The sequence below is a fragment of the Lepus europaeus genome, chromosome 3, assembly GCF_033115175.1.
Source record: "Lepus europaeus isolate LE1 chromosome 3, mLepTim1.pri, whole genome shotgun sequence".
NCBI lineage: Eukaryota > Metazoa > Chordata > Mammalia > Lagomorpha > Leporidae > Lepus > Lepus europaeus.
The window spans coordinates 147,731,559-147,751,035 of record NC_084829.1 but is presented as its reverse complement, the minus strand read 5'-3'; the positions used below and the strand labels follow the sequence as shown (position 1 = coordinate 147,751,035).

General features: G+C 36.7%; 1 protein-coding gene across 1 annotated transcript in view; it reads right to left on the bottom strand.

Annotated features, from left to right (window-relative positions):
- The window catches only part of ADGB (androglobin), a 225,895-nt gene that overhangs the window by 156,235 nt on the left and 50,183 nt on the right, over window positions 1–19,477 (bottom strand). Inside the window, exons 13-14 of the mRNA XM_062187283.1 lie at window positions 13,756–14,003; window positions 4,691–4,822 (exon numbers count right to left, since the gene is read on the bottom strand). Coding sequence (XP_062043267.1) covers window positions 4,691–4,822; window positions 13,756–14,003 — 380 coding nt within the window. The remainder of the gene's footprint in view (window positions 1–4,690; window positions 4,823–13,755; window positions 14,004–19,477) is intronic.

The window sequence follows — 19,477 nt, the reverse complement described above, 5'->3', positions numbered from 1 at the left end:
TGTGTCTCTCGTTCTTTCTTTTTATAAGTAGGAGCTTATATCCCTCTTTAACAGGACATTAAAGATGGTAGTTGATACAGATGCACATACAGATGCTGATGAATGGGAGACCCCAGATTTTGAACTAGATGTTGTTACAGGATAGCAATTTGGGTTGAGACTCTTGATAACTGTTGAACATATACATATGGAGGGGAAAGTAAAGTGGTTATTCAGAGATCAGAAATGTTGAATGTGCTCATACTTGATTATTGTTCTACAAATGACTTCCTCTTTTACCCGAACCCTTAGTTGATTTACATTTCCCAGCTGCCCTTACAGTTAGGAGTGTTCATAGGACTGAATTGTAGTCAAGGGAATGTGACAGAGGTGAATTATCTCATGTATTAACAAAATAATTAATTTTTCCCTAAAAAATCTCACACTGCAATTTTCCAATCTGTTTTCCCTTTTGGTGGTATAGGACTACAGAATTTTATATGCACAGCTCTAAGACACAAGGAGCATGGATCTCATAAACACCATTAAAGAAAGAACTTTCTGTTAATCATTAACACTAGTCTTAGATTTTATGTAACTGAGAAAGAAATATATATATATATATATATATATATATATATATATATATATACTATTTGAACCATTTGTTAGTTACAGCAGCTAGTATGCCTTAATGAACACACTTTGAAATAACAAAATGAAAGAAACCTTGAATGTCACATAGTTATTAGGGTATGCAATGAATATTAATTATATGATGTATAATCATATATAAATCCCTACATGACCTCTGCTATCTTAACACTGTATTTTGTTTATGGTATTCTTTTAAAAATATTTATTTTACTCTTAATTGAAAGACAGAGTTGCAGAGAGAGAGAGAGATACAAGAGAGAGGTCTTTCATCCATTAGTTTACTCCATAAATGGCCAAAATACCCAAAGCTACGCCAGGCTGAAGCCAGGAGCCAGGAGCTTCATCCAGGTCTCCATGATGTGGCAGGGGCTCAAGCATTTGGGCCATCTTTAGCTGCTTTTCTCAGACCATTAGCAGGGAGCTGGATTGGTGCTCATATGGGATGCTAGAATTGCAGGTGGAGACTTAACTCAATGTGCCACAATGCTGGCCCCTATAGTATCTAAAACTCTAAGTGCAATTTTATTTTAATGACAGGTATGACCAATATGCTGTTATTTTCAGAAATGTCATAAAAGAGGTAACCTTTTTATTAAATTTTCAGTGACTTTTCAGAGTTAAATTGAAGATATTATATTTCTAACATCAAATCAAGTATAAATAATATAAATGTTGCGTTACCTTTTTCATTGGAACTTGAGTTGTAACAGTTACCTTTTGAATCCTCAGGATCTGCCCATAATCTCAGTTATAAGTAAAACCTAAGAAACTGATTAAAGGAGATGCAAGACCTACTCAGATTAACTCTGTAGAAGTAAATTTACATGGCTGTAAATTAGATAAAAGAATCCTTTTGAGTTCATTCTAGCACACTATTTTATCTTTAGCACATTTAAGAATTAACAAACCCTAGGGACAGCGCCATGGCTCATTTGGTTAATCCTCTGCCTGTGGCATCGGCATCCCATATGGGCACCAGTTCTAGTCCCGGTTGCTCCTCTTCCAGGCCAGCTCTCTGCTGTGGCCCAGGAGGGCAGTGGAGTATGGCCCAAGTGTTTGGGTTCCTGCGCCTGCATGGGAGACCAGGAGGAAGCACCTGGCTCCTTGCTTTGGATCGGCGCAGCGCCGGTCGTAGCAGTCATTTGGGGAGTGAACCAATGGAAGGAGGACCTTTCTCTCTCTCTCTCTCTCACTGTCTAACTCTACCTTTCAAATAAAAAAAAAAAAGAATTAACAAACCCTTTAACAATAAGGATGTTAATATGCAGCTCTACCAATAAGTAATAAGCACTTTACTTTACATATACTTTAACATTTAATTCTCTAAGAACACCCACAGATACCATAGATATCGTGGTGCTCATTGTAAGAGATGGATTCTGAGTTTAAGGAGGTTCAATCACTTGCCTGATACTCATACACTCCATCTTGGAGCAAAGATCTGAACTCAGGCAGTTTGACATCACAGCTCAAACTCTGAACTAACCATGCTCTGATATTGGACATTGACCTTCATTATGAATTGATCAGAAAAAAAAAAAAGACATCATTACCTTTATTTTCACCAAGAAATTCAGCGAAAGTTTTAATCATTTTCACAAAGGATTATGTGATGTTGCCCACAATCAAACAATATTACTTATAGCATCAATCCAGGAAAGCAAGTGTTAAAGTACAACTGGAAACAGAATAACTAGTGACTGTTTTCTCTACCACAAATCCAGATATTTCAATAAACACAAGAAGCTATTATAATTGAAATTTTCTCAGACAACTTGCATAAAAATACATTAAGAACAAAGGCAAAATGAAGATAAACCAGGGAACCAGCACTGTGGTATAAAAGGTTCAGCTGCCACCTGAGACAACAGCATCCCATATAGGTACCAGTTTGAGTCTCGGCTGCTCCACTTCAGATCCAGCTGCCTGCTAATGATTGGGAAAGCAGTGAGATATGGCCCACGTACTTGGGCTCCTGCTTCCCACTTGAGAAACCTGGAAGAAACTCCTGGGTCCTGGCTTCAGCCTGGCCCACCCCTGGCCATGCCAGCCATCTGTGGAGTGAACCAGTGCATAGAAGATCTATCTCTTGCTCTGTCTCTCCCTCTCTTCAAGTAACTCTGCCTTTCAAATACATTTTAAAAATCTTTTAAAACAAAAGCAAAAGAAAATAAACCAGGGAGAGCACAGCACTAGAGAGGCAAAGGGACACGTTTTCAACCCATGTAATGAAGGACAAATTCAAGATGATAACCTACGTATGGGAGCACTATGAGAGATGACCCAAGGTGGAGACTATGAAGTCTTCAAAGAGGGAACTGGTCAGTCTTCCTTTTGAATATTGTGAGGTGAAATTTTACAAATGTAATTTATTTTTACATATATATCCTCTTTAAATCTGGTACTTTTTTTAGAGACTAGTACACCTATTGCATTTCAGGTACTACAGAATACAAAATGCACTGGATCAGGTGTCTTTAGAGATAAACCGTAAATTCAAATTGGAAATATGTTAGCTAAAATGTGATAGACACAGAAACCTGAGAATTCTCTTGAAAAAAGATGTTATATCACATGATTATTATAAATAGATTTCCTATGTTTATTCAGTGACAATGTGATACACAAAAGTGTCATTGTCATTGTCATATAAACAGACCATCACTTTCAGAGTCTACAGATTCAGTTATTTTTTTTTTCCATCTTTAATATTCTTTTTTTTTTCCATCTTTAATATTCTTTTTTTTTTTACTTTTATTTAATGAATAGAAATTTCCAAAGTATAGCCCATGGGTTACAATGGCTTCCCCCCTCCCATAACTTCCCTCCCGCCCGCAATCCTCCCCCTTCCCGCTCCCTTTCCCCTTCCATTCATGTAAAGATTCATTTTCAATTCTCTTTGTATACAGAAGATCAGTTTAGTATATATTAGGTAAAGATTTCAACATTTTGCCCATATAGCAACACAAAGTGAAAAAACTACCATTGGATTACTAATTATAGCATTAAATAGCAATGTACAGCACATTAAAGACAGAGATCCTACATAATTTTTTTTTCAAATTAATTAATTTTCTATGCCATTTCCATTTTAACACCAGGTTGTTTTTTTTTTTTTCATTTCCAATTCCCTTTATATACAGAAGATCACTTCAGTATATAATTAGTAAAGACCTCATCAGTTTGTGCCCACACAGAAACGCAAAGTATAAAAATACTGTTTCAGTACTAGTTATAGCATCACTTCGCTTTAGACGACACATTAGGGACAGATCCCACATGGGGTGTAAGTACACAGTGACTCCTGTTGCTGATTTAACAATTTGACACTCCTGTTCATGGCGTCAGTAATCTCCCTAGGCTCTAGTCATGAGTTGCCAGGGCTATGGAAGCCTTTAGAGTTCGCTGACTTCGATCTTATTCCGATAGGGTCATAGTCAAAGTGGAAGTTCTCTCCTCCCTTCGGAGAAGGGTATCTCCTTCTTTGATGGCCCCGTTCTTTCCACTGGGATCTCACTCACAGAGATCATTCATTTAGGTCTTTTTTTTTTTTCCATGATATCTTGGCTTTCCATGCCTGCTATACTCTCATGGGCTCTTCAGCCAGATCTGAATGCCTTGAGGGCTGATTCTGAGGCCGGAGTGTTGTTTAGGACATAGTCAGAAAGCTAAGAGGTACACTGTGAGAAGCCAGATACACATGTTTTGTCTAATTTGGTGCTTGCCATCTTATTAGGAATGCAAGAAAGTGTGAATTAACTATGGTTTGCATGATAAATTTAAACTCCAAGTATTTTTCAGAGAAATACCTGAAAATGATTAGCAGAAGCCTCCTTTATATGTGGATATCTTTTCTCATGATTCTTAGGAACCTGGACAATCTGACTTCCGTCTCATGTGAAGGAGCTGGCACTGGCGTGTGTGCCCATCTAAGGGCTCAACTTTAAGCAATCTTAAGCAAGCTTGAAAAGGGGAAATATATGCCTATGTTCTAATATTTTTTAGAATTTTAGCAAACAACTGAAATTGTTAATAGTCTCAGACTGGAACTTACATTCTGATAAGGACTGCATAGAGTATTGTACATCTGATGAAGGTCTTGACCCATGAATTGAAAATTTGAATTTTTCCTTCTCCCTTTCTTTTTCTCCATCTTTACTCCTCTTCTTCCCAATTTCTTTTGCATCTGTTTTCACCAAAATATTAAAAAATCATGATAAATGTTTTAAGTAAAGAGACTTAAATCAGGTTTCTTATTCAGTCATTGTTTGAAAGAAAGGTACCAAAATAGCAATATCATTTAAATATAAAACTACAACCACATTTCCCCAAAACATAATCCTCTCTAATTAGAAACATCAAAGTAAAACAAGAGAAAATTCCAAAAACTGAAATGTGTTGTGAGAGATATGCAGCATTACTTATTAATAATGACATGTGAATTTATGGTTCATGGAAATATTTGAGTAGATTTTCTTTATATAAGATTATATAGTCAAATTAATATTCTCATTTTAAAAAACCAAAAAAAAAATCCACCAAAGCTTGTATTGAAAATGGAATCCTAAATGTGGGGTGCTCTCAGATGTTCTTTATTTGGGTTCTTCATATCTCAAGGAAATAGTGCCCTGTCTCCAAATATCTCCAAGCTTGGACTCCAATCAACATCCACAGACTAACACCTTAGTGCCAACAGGGCTTGTATCATAAAGCCCTTGGACCTAGAACTAGCCCTTCTATATGACTTCCCAATCATATATACATTCCCATGGAATATTTCCTCTGTAATTAAAAAAAACTAAAGTTAATTTTACTCCCTAATAAGTCTCCACCAATTCTGAATCCAAAATTTCAAATTTCTGCCAGTAGCATCTACTAAATTTGTAATCATTGTTGGTCATGTTCATTTTTTAACTTGCATAAATGAAAAAAACCTGATTTTAACTACTTATCATCTTCCTTAACTTCCAAAGTAAACCTGTTTCTACAAAGCAAACCTTAATTTTAAAAAAATGCATTTGTTTTAAAGGCAGAGTTAAAAAGAGGAAGAGGCAGAGAGAGAGAGAGAGATTTTCCATATGCTGGTTCACTCCCTAAATGGCCACAATTAAATCCAGGAGCCAGGAGCTTCTTCTGGGTCTCCCATGCAGGGGCCCAAGGATTTGGCCCATCTTTTACTACATTACCAGGCCACACCAGACAGCTGGATCAGAGGTGGAGCAGCCGGGACTCTAACTGGCACCCATATGGATGCCTGTGCTGCAGGCAGGGGCTTTAACCCACTGCGCCACAGAGCCTGTAACTTTTATAGTAGATTTAGCACTTAAGTGACATACGAAAGTGAATATTATCTCTAAGTGAAAATCTAGGACAAAATATTTAACTGTAAAAATTAATTATTGGCTGGCGCCGTGGCTCACTAGACTAATCCTCCGCCATGCGGCGCTGGCACCCTGGGTTCTAGTCCTGGTCGGGGCACTGGATTCTGTCCCGGTTGCCCCTCTTCCAGGCCAGCTCTCTGCTGTGGCCAGGGAGTGCAGTGGAGGATGGCCCAAGTGCTTGGGCCCTGCACCCCATGGGAGACCAGGAGAAACACCTGGCTCCTGCCTTTGGATCAGCGCAGTGCGCCGGCCGTAGCGCGCTGGCCGCGGCGGCCATTGGAAGGTGAAGCAACGGCAAAGGAAGACCTTTCTCTCTGTCTCTCTCTCTCTCACTGTCCACTCTGCCTGTCAAAAAAAAATTAATTATTAAAAAAGGTTATCAGAATTTTATCTTGTGTGTTTTATATCAATATTAATATAATTTAATAAAACTAATTTTGGGTAGCAATATGTGGTTTCATGAATAATTTCAAAATTGGACTTTAATAACTATCAACTTCCAATCTATGATTAGAAATAATATAATATATAATAAAAATTTCAAGTAGAAAAAAATCAGACTGTTTTACACAGACATTTGGATAATATTCGAGAGTATTGATAAAAATGTGCTTTTACCAATACCCTAGTTAAATGTTGCTCCTCTGTCATTTTACTCCACCCACCTGGAAAACCCCTCTTTGAATAAACTTGGCAGCTAAGTCATACTGGGGATAATCTTCCCCTAGCTTTGCAAACCTCACCACTTCTATTTTAAATCTTCACAAAAATTTGCATCTTCCACCTCCACCTCACTCCGCTCAAAGCTAGGCTGCCTATAAATAGAAAACAGAAGCCTCCTGTCATCAACCCTCAACTTCTTCCTCTCAAATCTGTTCACCCACTAACATCTCTACCCACTCCCCTGTGAACTGTGTTCCCCTATTAGAATGGAGGAGGCATTGTGCCTTCTGGGTTGGACTGATCCCTCTGGATGGGCTGGAAATCCTGCCCTTCTCCCCTTCTCAGGAAATGTACATTGCTATGGCTGTCATCTTTCCAATCATCACTCTTCCTCATTAAATTATAGTCTGTGCCCCATACTATTCCCTTTTAGCTTCCACTTTTGTAGCTCTCCTGTTCTTCCAGTCCAAACTTCTCAGAGTTGGCCATACTTTATTTTACTTTCATCTTAATTTTTAATCCTCTTTGTGATGTCTCTTACAGCCATCAATCAGTACCCAGTGACCTCCATAGCACAGTCTGATGGACATATTTAAGTTACCACAGGTCATATGTGACCCAGGCAATATCTCTGATTCTTGTAACAACTTTTTCCTTTGACTTCATTGCCAACCTGTTCTACTTTTGTTTCCCTTGCTTTTCTGGTTACTGCCTCACAGCACATCATTTTGTACATAACTCTCAGATGTTTAGCTTCTTCCAAGCTCAGTATCAACCTCCCCAGCCATCTCATTTTATGCTTTCTGCTCAGGAAATATCATGAATGGTTTTATTTAGTATGCATTTGCCAATGACTCCCAAATACATATCACCAGTCTCTGACTTAATATAAAAAAATCCATTGAGTTGTCTTATAAGTGACCAAATCCAGTATATTCACAATATTTTTTCTCTCTCTTAATACCTACCACTGTCTATGTCCTTTGCAACTCAGAATTCTACAATACATCTTTGCCAAGTCTTGCTAGTTTTTATTCCTTAACTATCTCTCAAATCACTCACTTACCTGCATCTCCAATATGGCTACACTATTCCCACATTCCCAAGTCCTGTCATCTTAGATAAACTGAGCTGACATAACTAAATTTTTTTTTATAGCCACTCACATCACTGACCCACTCACCCTCCCTAAAGTTTTTCCTTTTCAGTAATGCCAGAGTGACCTTTTACAAATCAGTTAATCTACTCTATGGACTAAATGGACCTAATTGATATCTACAGAACATTTCTTCCTACAGCAGTAGATTACAACTTCATTTCATCAATGCAGGGAACTTTCTCTAGGTTGGACAACATGCTAGATGATAAATCAAGTCTCACCAATTTGAAAAATATTAAAATCACACCATGTTTTTTTTTCTGAATACAATGAATGAAACTGGAAATCAGAAACTTATGAAAATCTAAAAAATTTGCTAATGCATGGAGATTGAACAACATGCTCCTAAATGAATGGTGGCCATAGAAGAAATTAGAAGGGAAATAAAAAAATCTTAAAAATGAATGAAGATGACAACACAACATATCAAAGCTTTTGGAATATAGTAAAAGCAGTGTTAAGAGGTAAGCTTATAGCAATTAGTACCTACATAAATTATTTGGGAAGGCATCAAATAATTGTTCTAACAATGCATCTCAAGGACCTAGAAATCAAGAACCAGTCAAACTCAAAATGAGTAAGAGGAAACAAATAGTAAAATTAGAAAATAAATAAACAAAATTGAAACAAAATAGTGATACAAAAATCAGTGATATGAAGAGCTGGATTTTTGGAAGAATACAAAAAATTGAGACACCATTGGCCCACTTAACAAAACACAGGGGGGAGTGGTTGGGAGCCCGAAATCAACAAAATCAGATGAAAAAGGAGATGTTGCAATGGATACCATAGAAATAAAAAGAATAATCAGGAATCACTATAAACAGTTATATGCCAACAAACTAGAAAATAGAGAAAAAGTGAATAGACTTTTGGCCACATGCCATCTATAAAAATTAAGTCACAAAGATATAGAAAACTTAAATAGACCAATAAACAAGATGGAGATTGAATCAGTAATAAAGATCCTCCCAACAAAGTCCAGGATGCTTCACTTCTGAATTCTAGAGACCTTTAAAGAAAAACTCATTCCAGGGCCAGTGCTGTGGCCTAGTAGGCTAAGCCTCCACCAGTGATGCCAGCATCCCATATGGGTACGGGTTCATGTCCTGGCTGCTCCTCTTCTGATTCAGCTCTCTTCTATGGCCTAAGATAGCGGTAGAAGATGGCCCAAATGCTTGGGCACCTGCACTTGTGTGGGAGACCTGGAAGAAGCTCCTGCTGCTGGCTTTAGATTGACTTAGTTTGGACTGTTGTGGCCATTTGGCATGTGAACCTATGAATGGAAGGCCTTTCTCTCTCTCTCCCCACCCCTGCCCTGTAAATCTACCTCTCAAATAAATAAATAAAATCTTTTAATAACTAATTTCAATACTTCTCAAACTATTCAAAATATTTGAAAGGGTAAGAATCCTCCAAACTTGTTCTATGAGGTCAGCATCACCTTAATTCTAAAACCAAAAAAAGATACAACAAAGAAAGGAAACTATGATGAACATAGACGCAAAACTCTCAACAAAATACTAGTTCATTGAATTCAACAACATATCAGGAAGATAATTCATGTGGCCCAGGTGGGGTTTATCCCTGGTATGCAGGGATGTTTAAACATATGTAAATAAATAACTATGATATATCACATTGACAAAATGAAGAATAAAACTATATGATCATCTCAATAGATGCAATGAAAGCATTTGGTAAAATACAACATCCTTTCATGATAAAAGTCTTCAGCAAATTGGGCAGAGACGCAACATTGCTCAACACAATCAAGGCAATATAAGACAATACCACAACCAGCACCATATTGAATGGGAAAAAGTTGGAAGCATCTCCAATGGCATCCAAACTGGGATGACCACTTTCACTATTGCTATTCAATATAGTTCTGGAATTTGTAGCCAGAGACATTAACCAAGAAAAATATATCAAAGTTATACAAATTGGAAAGGAGGAAGTCAAATTATCCCAGTTTGCAGATGACATGATCCTATATCTGGATTCCAAAAGACTCCACTAATATACTATTGGAACTCATAAGAGAGTTTGATGAAGTTGCAAAATATAAAATCAACACACAAAAATCAATAACTCTTGTATTCAGAAACAATGCCATGGCTGAGAAAGGGCTTATAAGATCAATAACACAAACAAGCTACAAAAATCTAAATATTTGGGATAATGTTTAAGATTTATTTATTTATTTGAAAGGCAGGATTTATAGAGAGGAGAGACACAGAGAGAGGGATTTCCACCTGCTGGTTCACTCTCTAACTTGCCACAATGGCTGGAGCCAGGTCAGTCAGAATCCCAGAGCTTCTTCTGGGTCTCCCACAAGAATGGTAGCAGTCCAAGTACTTGGGCCATCTTCCACAGCTTTCCCAGCCACATTAGCAGTGAGCTGGATTGGAAGTGGCACAGCGGCAACTTGAACCAGCGCCCATACAGGAGTTTGGCAATGCAGGCAGCATTTTTACCCATTACACAACAATGCTGCACCATCTTGGAAAAAATTTAATCAAAGATTTGAAAGATCTCTACAAAAAAAATAAAAAACATTTAAGAAAATAGTAGAAGAAGACACAAAAACATGGGAGAATCTTCCATGTTCGTTGATTGAAAGAAATAATATTATCTAAATATCCATACTACCCAAAGCAATTTACTGATTCAATGTGATCCCAATCAAAATACAAAGGTCATTCTTCTCCATTCTAAAAAAAATGCTAAAATTCATATGGAATCACAAGTAAATCCAAATAGTAAAACAATCATAAAGAACAAAAATGATACCAGGCTTCAAGGCATAGTACAGGGCAGTTATAATCAAAACAGCCTGGTACTGGCATAAAAATGGACATGTAGACCAAAGGAACAGAAGAGAAATCACAGGAATAAATCCACACATCTACCACTAACCAATTTTTGTCAAACAAGCTGAAAATCAATCCCTAGAGAATGGATAGTCTCTTCAACAAATGGTGTTGGAAAAATTGGGTCTATGCAAGCAGATGTATGAAACAAGTCCCCCACCTTATACCTTACACAAAAATAAACTCATAATGGTTCAAGAATATAAATCTATGACCCAATACCATCAAATTATTAGAGGAAAACATCAGGGAAAATTCACAACAAAATGGCATAGGAAAAGACTTCTTGAAAAAGACCCCAGAAGCACAGACAATAAAAGGAGAAGAAGCTTCTGCATTGCAAAAGAAACAAAGTGAAGAGGTAAGCAACAGAATGGGAGAAGATATTTTCAAATTATGTAACTAATAAAAGATTACAATCCAAGTTCTATAGACCTCAAGAAACTCAACAATAACAAAACAATCCAGTTAAGAAATTGGGCAAAGGATATGAGCAGGCATTTTTCAAAGGATGAAATACAGATGACCAACAGACATAGGAAAAGAATCTCATGATCACAAGTCATCAGGGAAATGTAAATAAAAACCACAATGAAGTTTTACTCCACCCAAGTTATATTGGCTATCACACACACACACACACACACACAATAATTAATTAAATTCTGGGGAGGATGTGAGGAAAAAAGTAACTTAATATGAACTAGTACAATCATTATGGAAGAGAGTATGGAGATTTCTCAGGAATATGAACATAAATCTAACACATGACCCAGCCATCCCACTCCTGGGAATTTACCTAATCAAAATGAAATCAGCATATGAAAGAATTATTTGTACCCCCATGTTTCTTGCACCTCAATTCACAAAAGCTAAGATATGAAATCAACCCAGATGTCCATCAATTGATGACTGGATAAATAAAATATAATATGTATCTATGGAATACTTCTCAGCCATAAAAAAGAATGAGATCCTATCTTTTGTAACAAAATGGATGCAATTGGAACCATTATGCTATGTGAAATAAGTGAATCCCAAAAAGACAAATATCATGTTTTCTCTGACCTATAGTAGATAATATAGGATACAAAACAATGAATAGGAACAATAAAAATAAATTTAAAAGGAAAAAAAGATTCTTAAAAATGCCTGCGTTTATTAATACTGCTGCAATATAGTTTTTAAAATGTTGTTTTATACTTTTCTCAAACAAATGGTTAAGAAGGTTATACTGCCATAATTTTGACTATTTCTGCTTACTTTAATGTGCATGGATGAGATGGTAACCTTTCCATTCAACTACTGTTTATAGCCTTTGCCTATATCACCACAAAAGTAGGGTCTTCTTGCTTTTTACTTGTTAAACTTCTTATTTGGCGAATCATTAAGCCTTTTTATTATAATGTTAATTTAAAATATGTTATCTCAAAAACAAAAGAAGGAAGAATGAAAGAAATGTGGAAGGGAAGAAAAGAGAGAGAAAGGAATGGAGCAGGAAGGAGGAAGGGGATATCATCATAGTCTTAAAATTACATTTTTGAACTATGTTGTATCTTAAAACCAGTTAAAAATAAAAAATACAAATAACATCTTGATTCCACATTAAAATTTTGATTAGCTATCCGTAGCTCACGATAAAGATTGATAATCTTAGCATGGCCTAGAAGATTTGATCTGCTCACTTTCCTGCCTACTTTTCCAGACTTGCCTCAAGTCACTTGATTCTTTCATTCCTCTGCTTCAGTCAAAGGATATCTGCTATTGCCAATGCTTCCTCATCCCTCTGATTGTCTCATAATTTTCATCTCTAGTATTTCTTCTGCTTCCAGTGTTCTTCTGTCCACAGTCCACATCTTCTTATAGGTAATTCCATCTCAAAATTTCAACTCAACATTCCCAAGGGAATTCTTCCTCCCTAGACTGGAGCATATTCCCCATATGAACTGCCACAGCTTCCTGAATTCCCTTCAAAGCCTATATTTCAGTATACGGTTACACGTTATTGTTAACATTAATATCCTTATCACCAGCCTATAAGCTCCAGGAGGTGAGTTCCATATTTGATTTTGTTTAGCAAGGTATCGCTGGTATGTGGAGGACTATTTGGGTTTTAATCAATAAGTAGTATATTTGAATGAAAGAATAGGTGGATGGATACATGTTAACTTGTGAGACATGAGAAAGGGCTCCTAGGAGGAAATTAATTTATCAAATACTGAGGGAAACAAATTTATTAAAGCTTCTTTGTCTGCTTTCTTTCTTAAACTGTTATACATTAGAGCATTGCAGGAGAAGCCTTTGTAGACAGTCTTTAATAATGCTATATTTTGCAGATAATCTAAAGTAATTATCTCTGTGCAGTATACTATGGTGAATACTGATAGTCAAGATCTTGATAAGGAATAATTCTAATAAAAATATATACTATAAAACATTGTAGATCCTATCAAAATGCAGAAAAACAGTTCTCTCCAGTAGTTTTAATTTCACTTTAATATACAATCACGTATATGCATAGTTATGAAAGTTTAGAAAATAAAAAAAATTCAACATATTTCTCAGTTTAAAAAGAATAATTTTGTACTTTGTAAAATGACTTAAAATTATCTTTTTCTTCACATTTTAAATTATACCTTAAATTAAATTATTGGCATTTCATAATCTGTGGTCATGTCACATTTCTTGAAAAAAAAAAGACTAACTCTTTTCCTTTGTTGCTTAATCCATTCCATCTACATGTGAATATGAGAAGGATGTATTTATAGAAACTAAGAATTTGTCCCTTCCTATATTAATAGTACATTAATTTTGTATCATCACAGTAGAGAATGAACCTTGATTTTAAATAAAGCAATATATGGAACTATAATTAACTATAGTATCATTATAAGTTCTAAAATCCTAGAAAGATCTTAATTACATGGCAGCTTTCATAATTCAGAATGGTAACGACAAGCAAGGATTAGGTTTAACAGTGATTGTAAGTCACTTATAGACAATGTCCACGTTGAGTAACATTTTGATGTAAAATGCTTACCCTTTGGAAGTTTGTCACTTTTATCAGGGAGTTTTAGTGTTGTTGTGGAAGCTTCAGGTTTGAATTCCTTTGATTCTTTCACTTCCTTCCCATCTTTCTGTTCTTTTCCATCCTTCCCCTCCTTCCCGGGTTCTTTCAGTTTGTTATCTATCACTGCTATCTTGCTTTCCGAGGTGGGCTCATCTGTCATCTTATATTCGGGCAATATTTCTTTCAAGAGCTCCCAAACTTTGTCCGTATATTTTGGGCTTAGAGAAAAGGCATCAACATTAATTTTGAAATGATGTGTTTTTTGATTACTTCAAATCAGAAATTACTGACAGAAAAATCAAATTGCTAGTTCTTAAGACAAATTTCAATCACGACTATAATTTTTAGTTAAAAATATAAGTATATATTCCTTTACTCAACAAATTTTTATTCAGTGCCTACTGTGTTCTGGGCTTTGCTAAATGACACAAAAGACCAAAATCTTTATCTCAAGGATTATTCAGTGTGGCAGGGGACCCAGGTGTGCTAACAAGCAAGGCAGAGGAAAAAAAAAAAAAAAAAAAAAAAAAACAGGTTTTTGAGCATCTGTAATGTGGCAGGCATTTTCCATGAATTTTCTTATGCAAAAAGTCTTCTCTTATTTGGCTTCTCTGTGTAATGTGACAGTTTCTCCTTCTTCAACTCTTCCCTGAAACTTCTGTAACATGAACCTTTCCTGGTTTTATTTCTACTACTATAGTGATTACTCCTTTGAAAACTTTCTCGGGCTCACTGTAAACAATTGAAGGATGCTTTCCCGGAGATCCCTGCTTTGTGGTCTTTGTCACTGTACATCCTGCTTTGTCAGTGAGTCAGCACAATCATGTTTTGTGTTCACCTGTACATGGATATAATCCCCAACTCATTAGCTCCAGCTCAGGCCTTATTCTTTTTTCTTTTTTGACAGGCAGAGTGGACAGTGAGAGAGAGAGACAGAAAGGTCTTCCTTTTGCCATTGGTTCACCCTCCAATGGCCGCCGCAGCCGGCGCGCTGCAGCCGGTGCATCGCGCTGATCCGAAGCCAGGAGCCAGGTGCTTCCTCCTGGTCTCCCATGCGGGTGCAGGGCCCAAGGACCTAGACCATCCTCCCCTGCACTCCCGGGCCACAGCAGAGAGCTGGACTGGAAGAGGGGCAACCGGGACAGAATCCGACGCCCCCGACCGGGACTAGAACCCGGGGTGCCGGCGCCCCAGGCGGAGGATTAGCCTATTGAGCCAGGGCGCCGGCTAGGCCTTATTCTTGATATTCAGACCTAGGTATTTAATCACCTAATAGACATCCGTCCAAAAATAAGCCCGACAATGAATACATAAATAAATTAAAATGTCTGGCTATCACTTTCTGCTTAGCTCTTAAGACAGAAAACTGAGAATGGCTAAATGTCCTGATCTTTGCCTTGACCCTATATCCACTTACTGCAGTAGATCATATTTTCTCCATTCTTTTCAACATGACTCTGCAAAAGACCTCAGAACATCCTTCTGCAATACTATCACTGCCGGACTGAGTTCTGCCATTTGCTGTACCACCGTGTGTTCTTCCAAAATCAATCTAATAAGTTCATCCTCCTGTCTAAGATAAATCAAGGGCCCTGTGAGGTTTGTATGAAAATTACTTAACGTGGCATGAAAGGCTTTTGACTCACTGGCTCCTGTTTAGCTCTCTACTCCCATATCCATTTCTTCTTTTGGAACTTAATTGCACATAACCCAGTCATATAGAATCAGTAGCATTTTTAGGACTGCATGTCATTCTCTTCTGTTTCATTCCTATACTTTTTCCTCTGAGTTGGCTTCTGCACCTCAATCAGCTGAATCAATTTCAACCAATCCTTTCTTATCAGTTCCAGTATTACTTTTGGTGGGGGAAGCATTAATCTGTAACTTTCTTCACTGTTATCCCAAAAAATCTTTTACACACTTTTAATATAGTCTTTAAAATTATATTTTAAAATCCATTCAACACACATTTACGGAGCATACATGCTGTGGCCGTCATTCAGTATCATTGCTTTAAGCACTTAAGGCATAGCACTGGATAAGACAAAAAGGAACTCTAGTCTCATGGACCCTAACATCCAGTGGATGGATGCAACCAAGAAAGATACAGTGTGGAGGAAAGGGAGATAGACAGAGAAGAGAGAGATCTAGAGATCTAGAGAGAGAGAGAGAGGGAGAGGGAGAGGCAGAGAGTGTTGTAGAGGGAAATAATAGACAGTGATAACTTCCACAATGAAAATGAAATAATGGAGTGTGGATTATTGCATAACTTGGGAAAGGAATGATTTAGCTGGGATGATCAAGAAGGCTTGTATGAGGAACTGAGATTTAGGCTGAGACCTAAATGTTTTGATAAACTCAGCAAAGTGACTATCTGATGGCAGAGTGTCCCAGGCTGAAAAAGGACAGCTTACGTAAATATCCTAAGGGAAAGGGAGTTGTGTATATTTAAGCAACAGAAAGAAGAACCTGGTGGCCAGTGGATAGTTTTCAAAATGGAAATGAGGTCAGGGAAGACGTTAGAGAATGAGCATGAGTCAGTGCAGATCTCTGAAGACCTGGGTAAAGATTTTCAAAATTTCATTCAAGTGTAATGGTTAGCCACAGAAAAACTGAAAGCAAGGAAAGCAATATGATCTGTTACACTTTATTTTTAACATTTTGTGTACTTATTTGAAAGCAGAGAGACAGAGAGAGAGAGAGAGAAAGAGGAAGAGAGAAAACATCCATGTGCCAATTCACTCTCCAGATGCCCACCACAGCTAGCCAGGACAGGCCAGGCTGAAGCCAGAGCCACAAACTCAATACAGGACTACCAAATTGGTTACAGGAACCCAAGTAACGGAGTCGTCATTGCTGCCTTTCCACGTGCACAGTAGCAGGAAGCTGCATCAGAAGCAGAGCCGGGCCTTCAAACAAGGCACTCTGGTATGGGATATGGGAGTCACCAAATGATACTAAACAGCTGCACTAGCTGCTCCTCTCTAACGCATATTTTAGAAAGTTATCCTGATTACCATGCAGAAATTTATCTAAAAGAGAGTAAATATACCCAGACAGACTATTGGTCAGGTGAGCAGTAATAGTGAGTTAATCTAGAATGGTGATAATATCAACATAGATAAATACATTCAGAATAATTGGAGGGTGTACTGATGACTGAGCTTAGTGAGACAGTACATGACAAAAGTAGGGACACTGAGTGATGAATGATGACTCCCAGTTTTTTCTATAGCTGTAGTAATGAGGTGGATGGTGGTACAGGTAAGGAGATGAGTCATTCTAGGGAAGATATGGGCTTAGAAAGTTGAGAGTGAAGAGTTCCTTTCTGAATATTTTGAGTTGGAGCCATATTTCTGACATCAACATGGCTATGTAATTTAGGCAGCTGGGTATAATTCTGAAGTTCAACAATGGTGACCAGATGTGTAGATAAAATATTGGCAGATACCTTGTTATTTAAAGTCATGAGACAGTACAAACTATCATTTAGTGGTTGAGAAACTATCCATGAAGGCTGAAAAAGAACAGCAAATAAGATAAGAACCTAGAGAATGTGTTGTTATGGAAGTCAAGTGAATCAAGTGTTGAAGAAGGAAGGAGTTATCAAGTAGGGTCAAATACTAGGATGTCAAGTACATAAGGCAAAAGAAAGGAGCACTGGATTTGACAAGGTTGCAGCCTTCAGGAAAGCTATTTCACTGGTGTTGAAAGTAAGGACGAAGTTTCAGATGAAGAAACAAAGTGGTGTGAACCATTAGTGTAAATGGACCATTCATTCTTTCATATTTGCTCTGAAGAAAAGAAACAAGATGAACTGGTAGCTTGAAAACAATCACTGGTTTCCTTATACATTTGTGATATGCTCAACTGCCTGAACTGTCTCCTACTAATTCTTGGGTCTCTAGTATCTGGCAGAGAGTGGGCCTTCGGTATGTTTTATATTTTTAAATTCTGTAATATCCCTACAACACAAATTTTTCAATATTAATTGATATTAAGGAACCATAAATCTTATGCATTCACACAACCGCCAAATGATATAGTTAGGATTTAAATAGGCCTTTCTGAATCCATACCCATGTCGCTGCTTTTCCATCTACAATATAAAAAAGTTATGATATGAAGAAGACATATGAAAATAATAAAGAATGAGAATATATACTTAACTGCCGAATTTGGCTTAAAGGTTGGGTGCAGAGTGCTATATTACAGGTTGACGGACCACACATCAGAGAAACATACTGACAGAAAAGGCATCTCCCTATTTCACATTGTCTGACTTTTAATATCCACTAAGACATGGCATTGAGTATGATTCTATTATTAAACAGATTTAGAAGAGAGATTCTGTTTTGATTTCAAAGGTAAGACTTTACTAATTGTGGGAAAATAAGAGGCAAGGTCAACAGTTATAAATTATAATTTTTAAGAATTGTCTCCCTGTGATGCTCATGTGGGAGAGCAGAAGGTAAGGAGATGTCTGTTGAAGTTACCTGGAAACATATCTTCACCTTAACTGATTTTCAGATAAAAAAAATGGTAAATACAAATCTGAAGAATTATTCTCCTTGACCTCCACAAAACCATCGAAATGCCTGGCTGATTTTTCTGTACACTTTAATTCTTCTTAGTAATAGGAATATTGCACTCTTGAGCATACCAAGAGCCTCTGTTCATATTGTTCTCCTGACTCCAATGCCTGTGTACTTCCTTTACAGCAAACCAAACATAGTCAAAATGAAAGATGCAAATCAAGTCAACTTTATCCATGAAGCCTTTCCTTGCCCTGCCTCAATACCATTGATAATGGTGGTTGCTTCAATTTTTCAACTTAAACATTTCTGAACATTTCATCATTTTTTATTTAAAATTAACTATGGGTAAACATGAGTTAACTTTTAAATTTAACAGTGTAGTAATAATTTAAAATGATTCTAATGATGTGGCAGAAGAATCACGAAAAATTTTACAAATCATGATATATCAGTTTAAATTATGAATCTTTTATATTCTAGACAATCTGGATAAAGCTCACTTATTCTTTTTTATGTCTTGCCTTTGTTTTCAAAGTTCAACTATCATAAATATTTCTAAGTGTTATTAAATAACTTAGTAAACTAATCAGAGATGGTAGAGAAACTTTCAGAATTTATGTCTCTACCGTATACTAGCTTAGCTACATTTTCTGTCACTCTCACCCACTAATCTTCAAACAACAATGCAGTGTAGATTAAATTCTCCCTCATTTTGTAGATGAGAAAACTGCATTTAGAGATGTTACAATATTTACAAAATTCATAAAGCTTGAAATTGAAAAGTTAAGAACCAAGTCCACCTCTACACTTCTTGTTTTTAAAGATTTGTTCATTTATTATTCATTTATTTGAAAGGAAAAGTTAGAGAGAGATGGAGAGTAAAAGAAAGAGATCTAGCCCTATACTTCTGACTCCAAAGCACAAGTGTTTTCCCTTTGTTGCTTTTGTAGACATGTCATAAGCAACTATAAATTCATGCACACTGATTGAACTGCTGAGATACCTCTATTTCTAAATTATAACTTATTAAAATGGTCTTATAATTATGAATGCATGAGCATGTTACAACTTTCATGTATAGTTTTACTATATGACTCTAGCAAGAAAAAATGCACAAATTTTAAATTAGTAATTTTCTGCTTGTTAATTTTTCT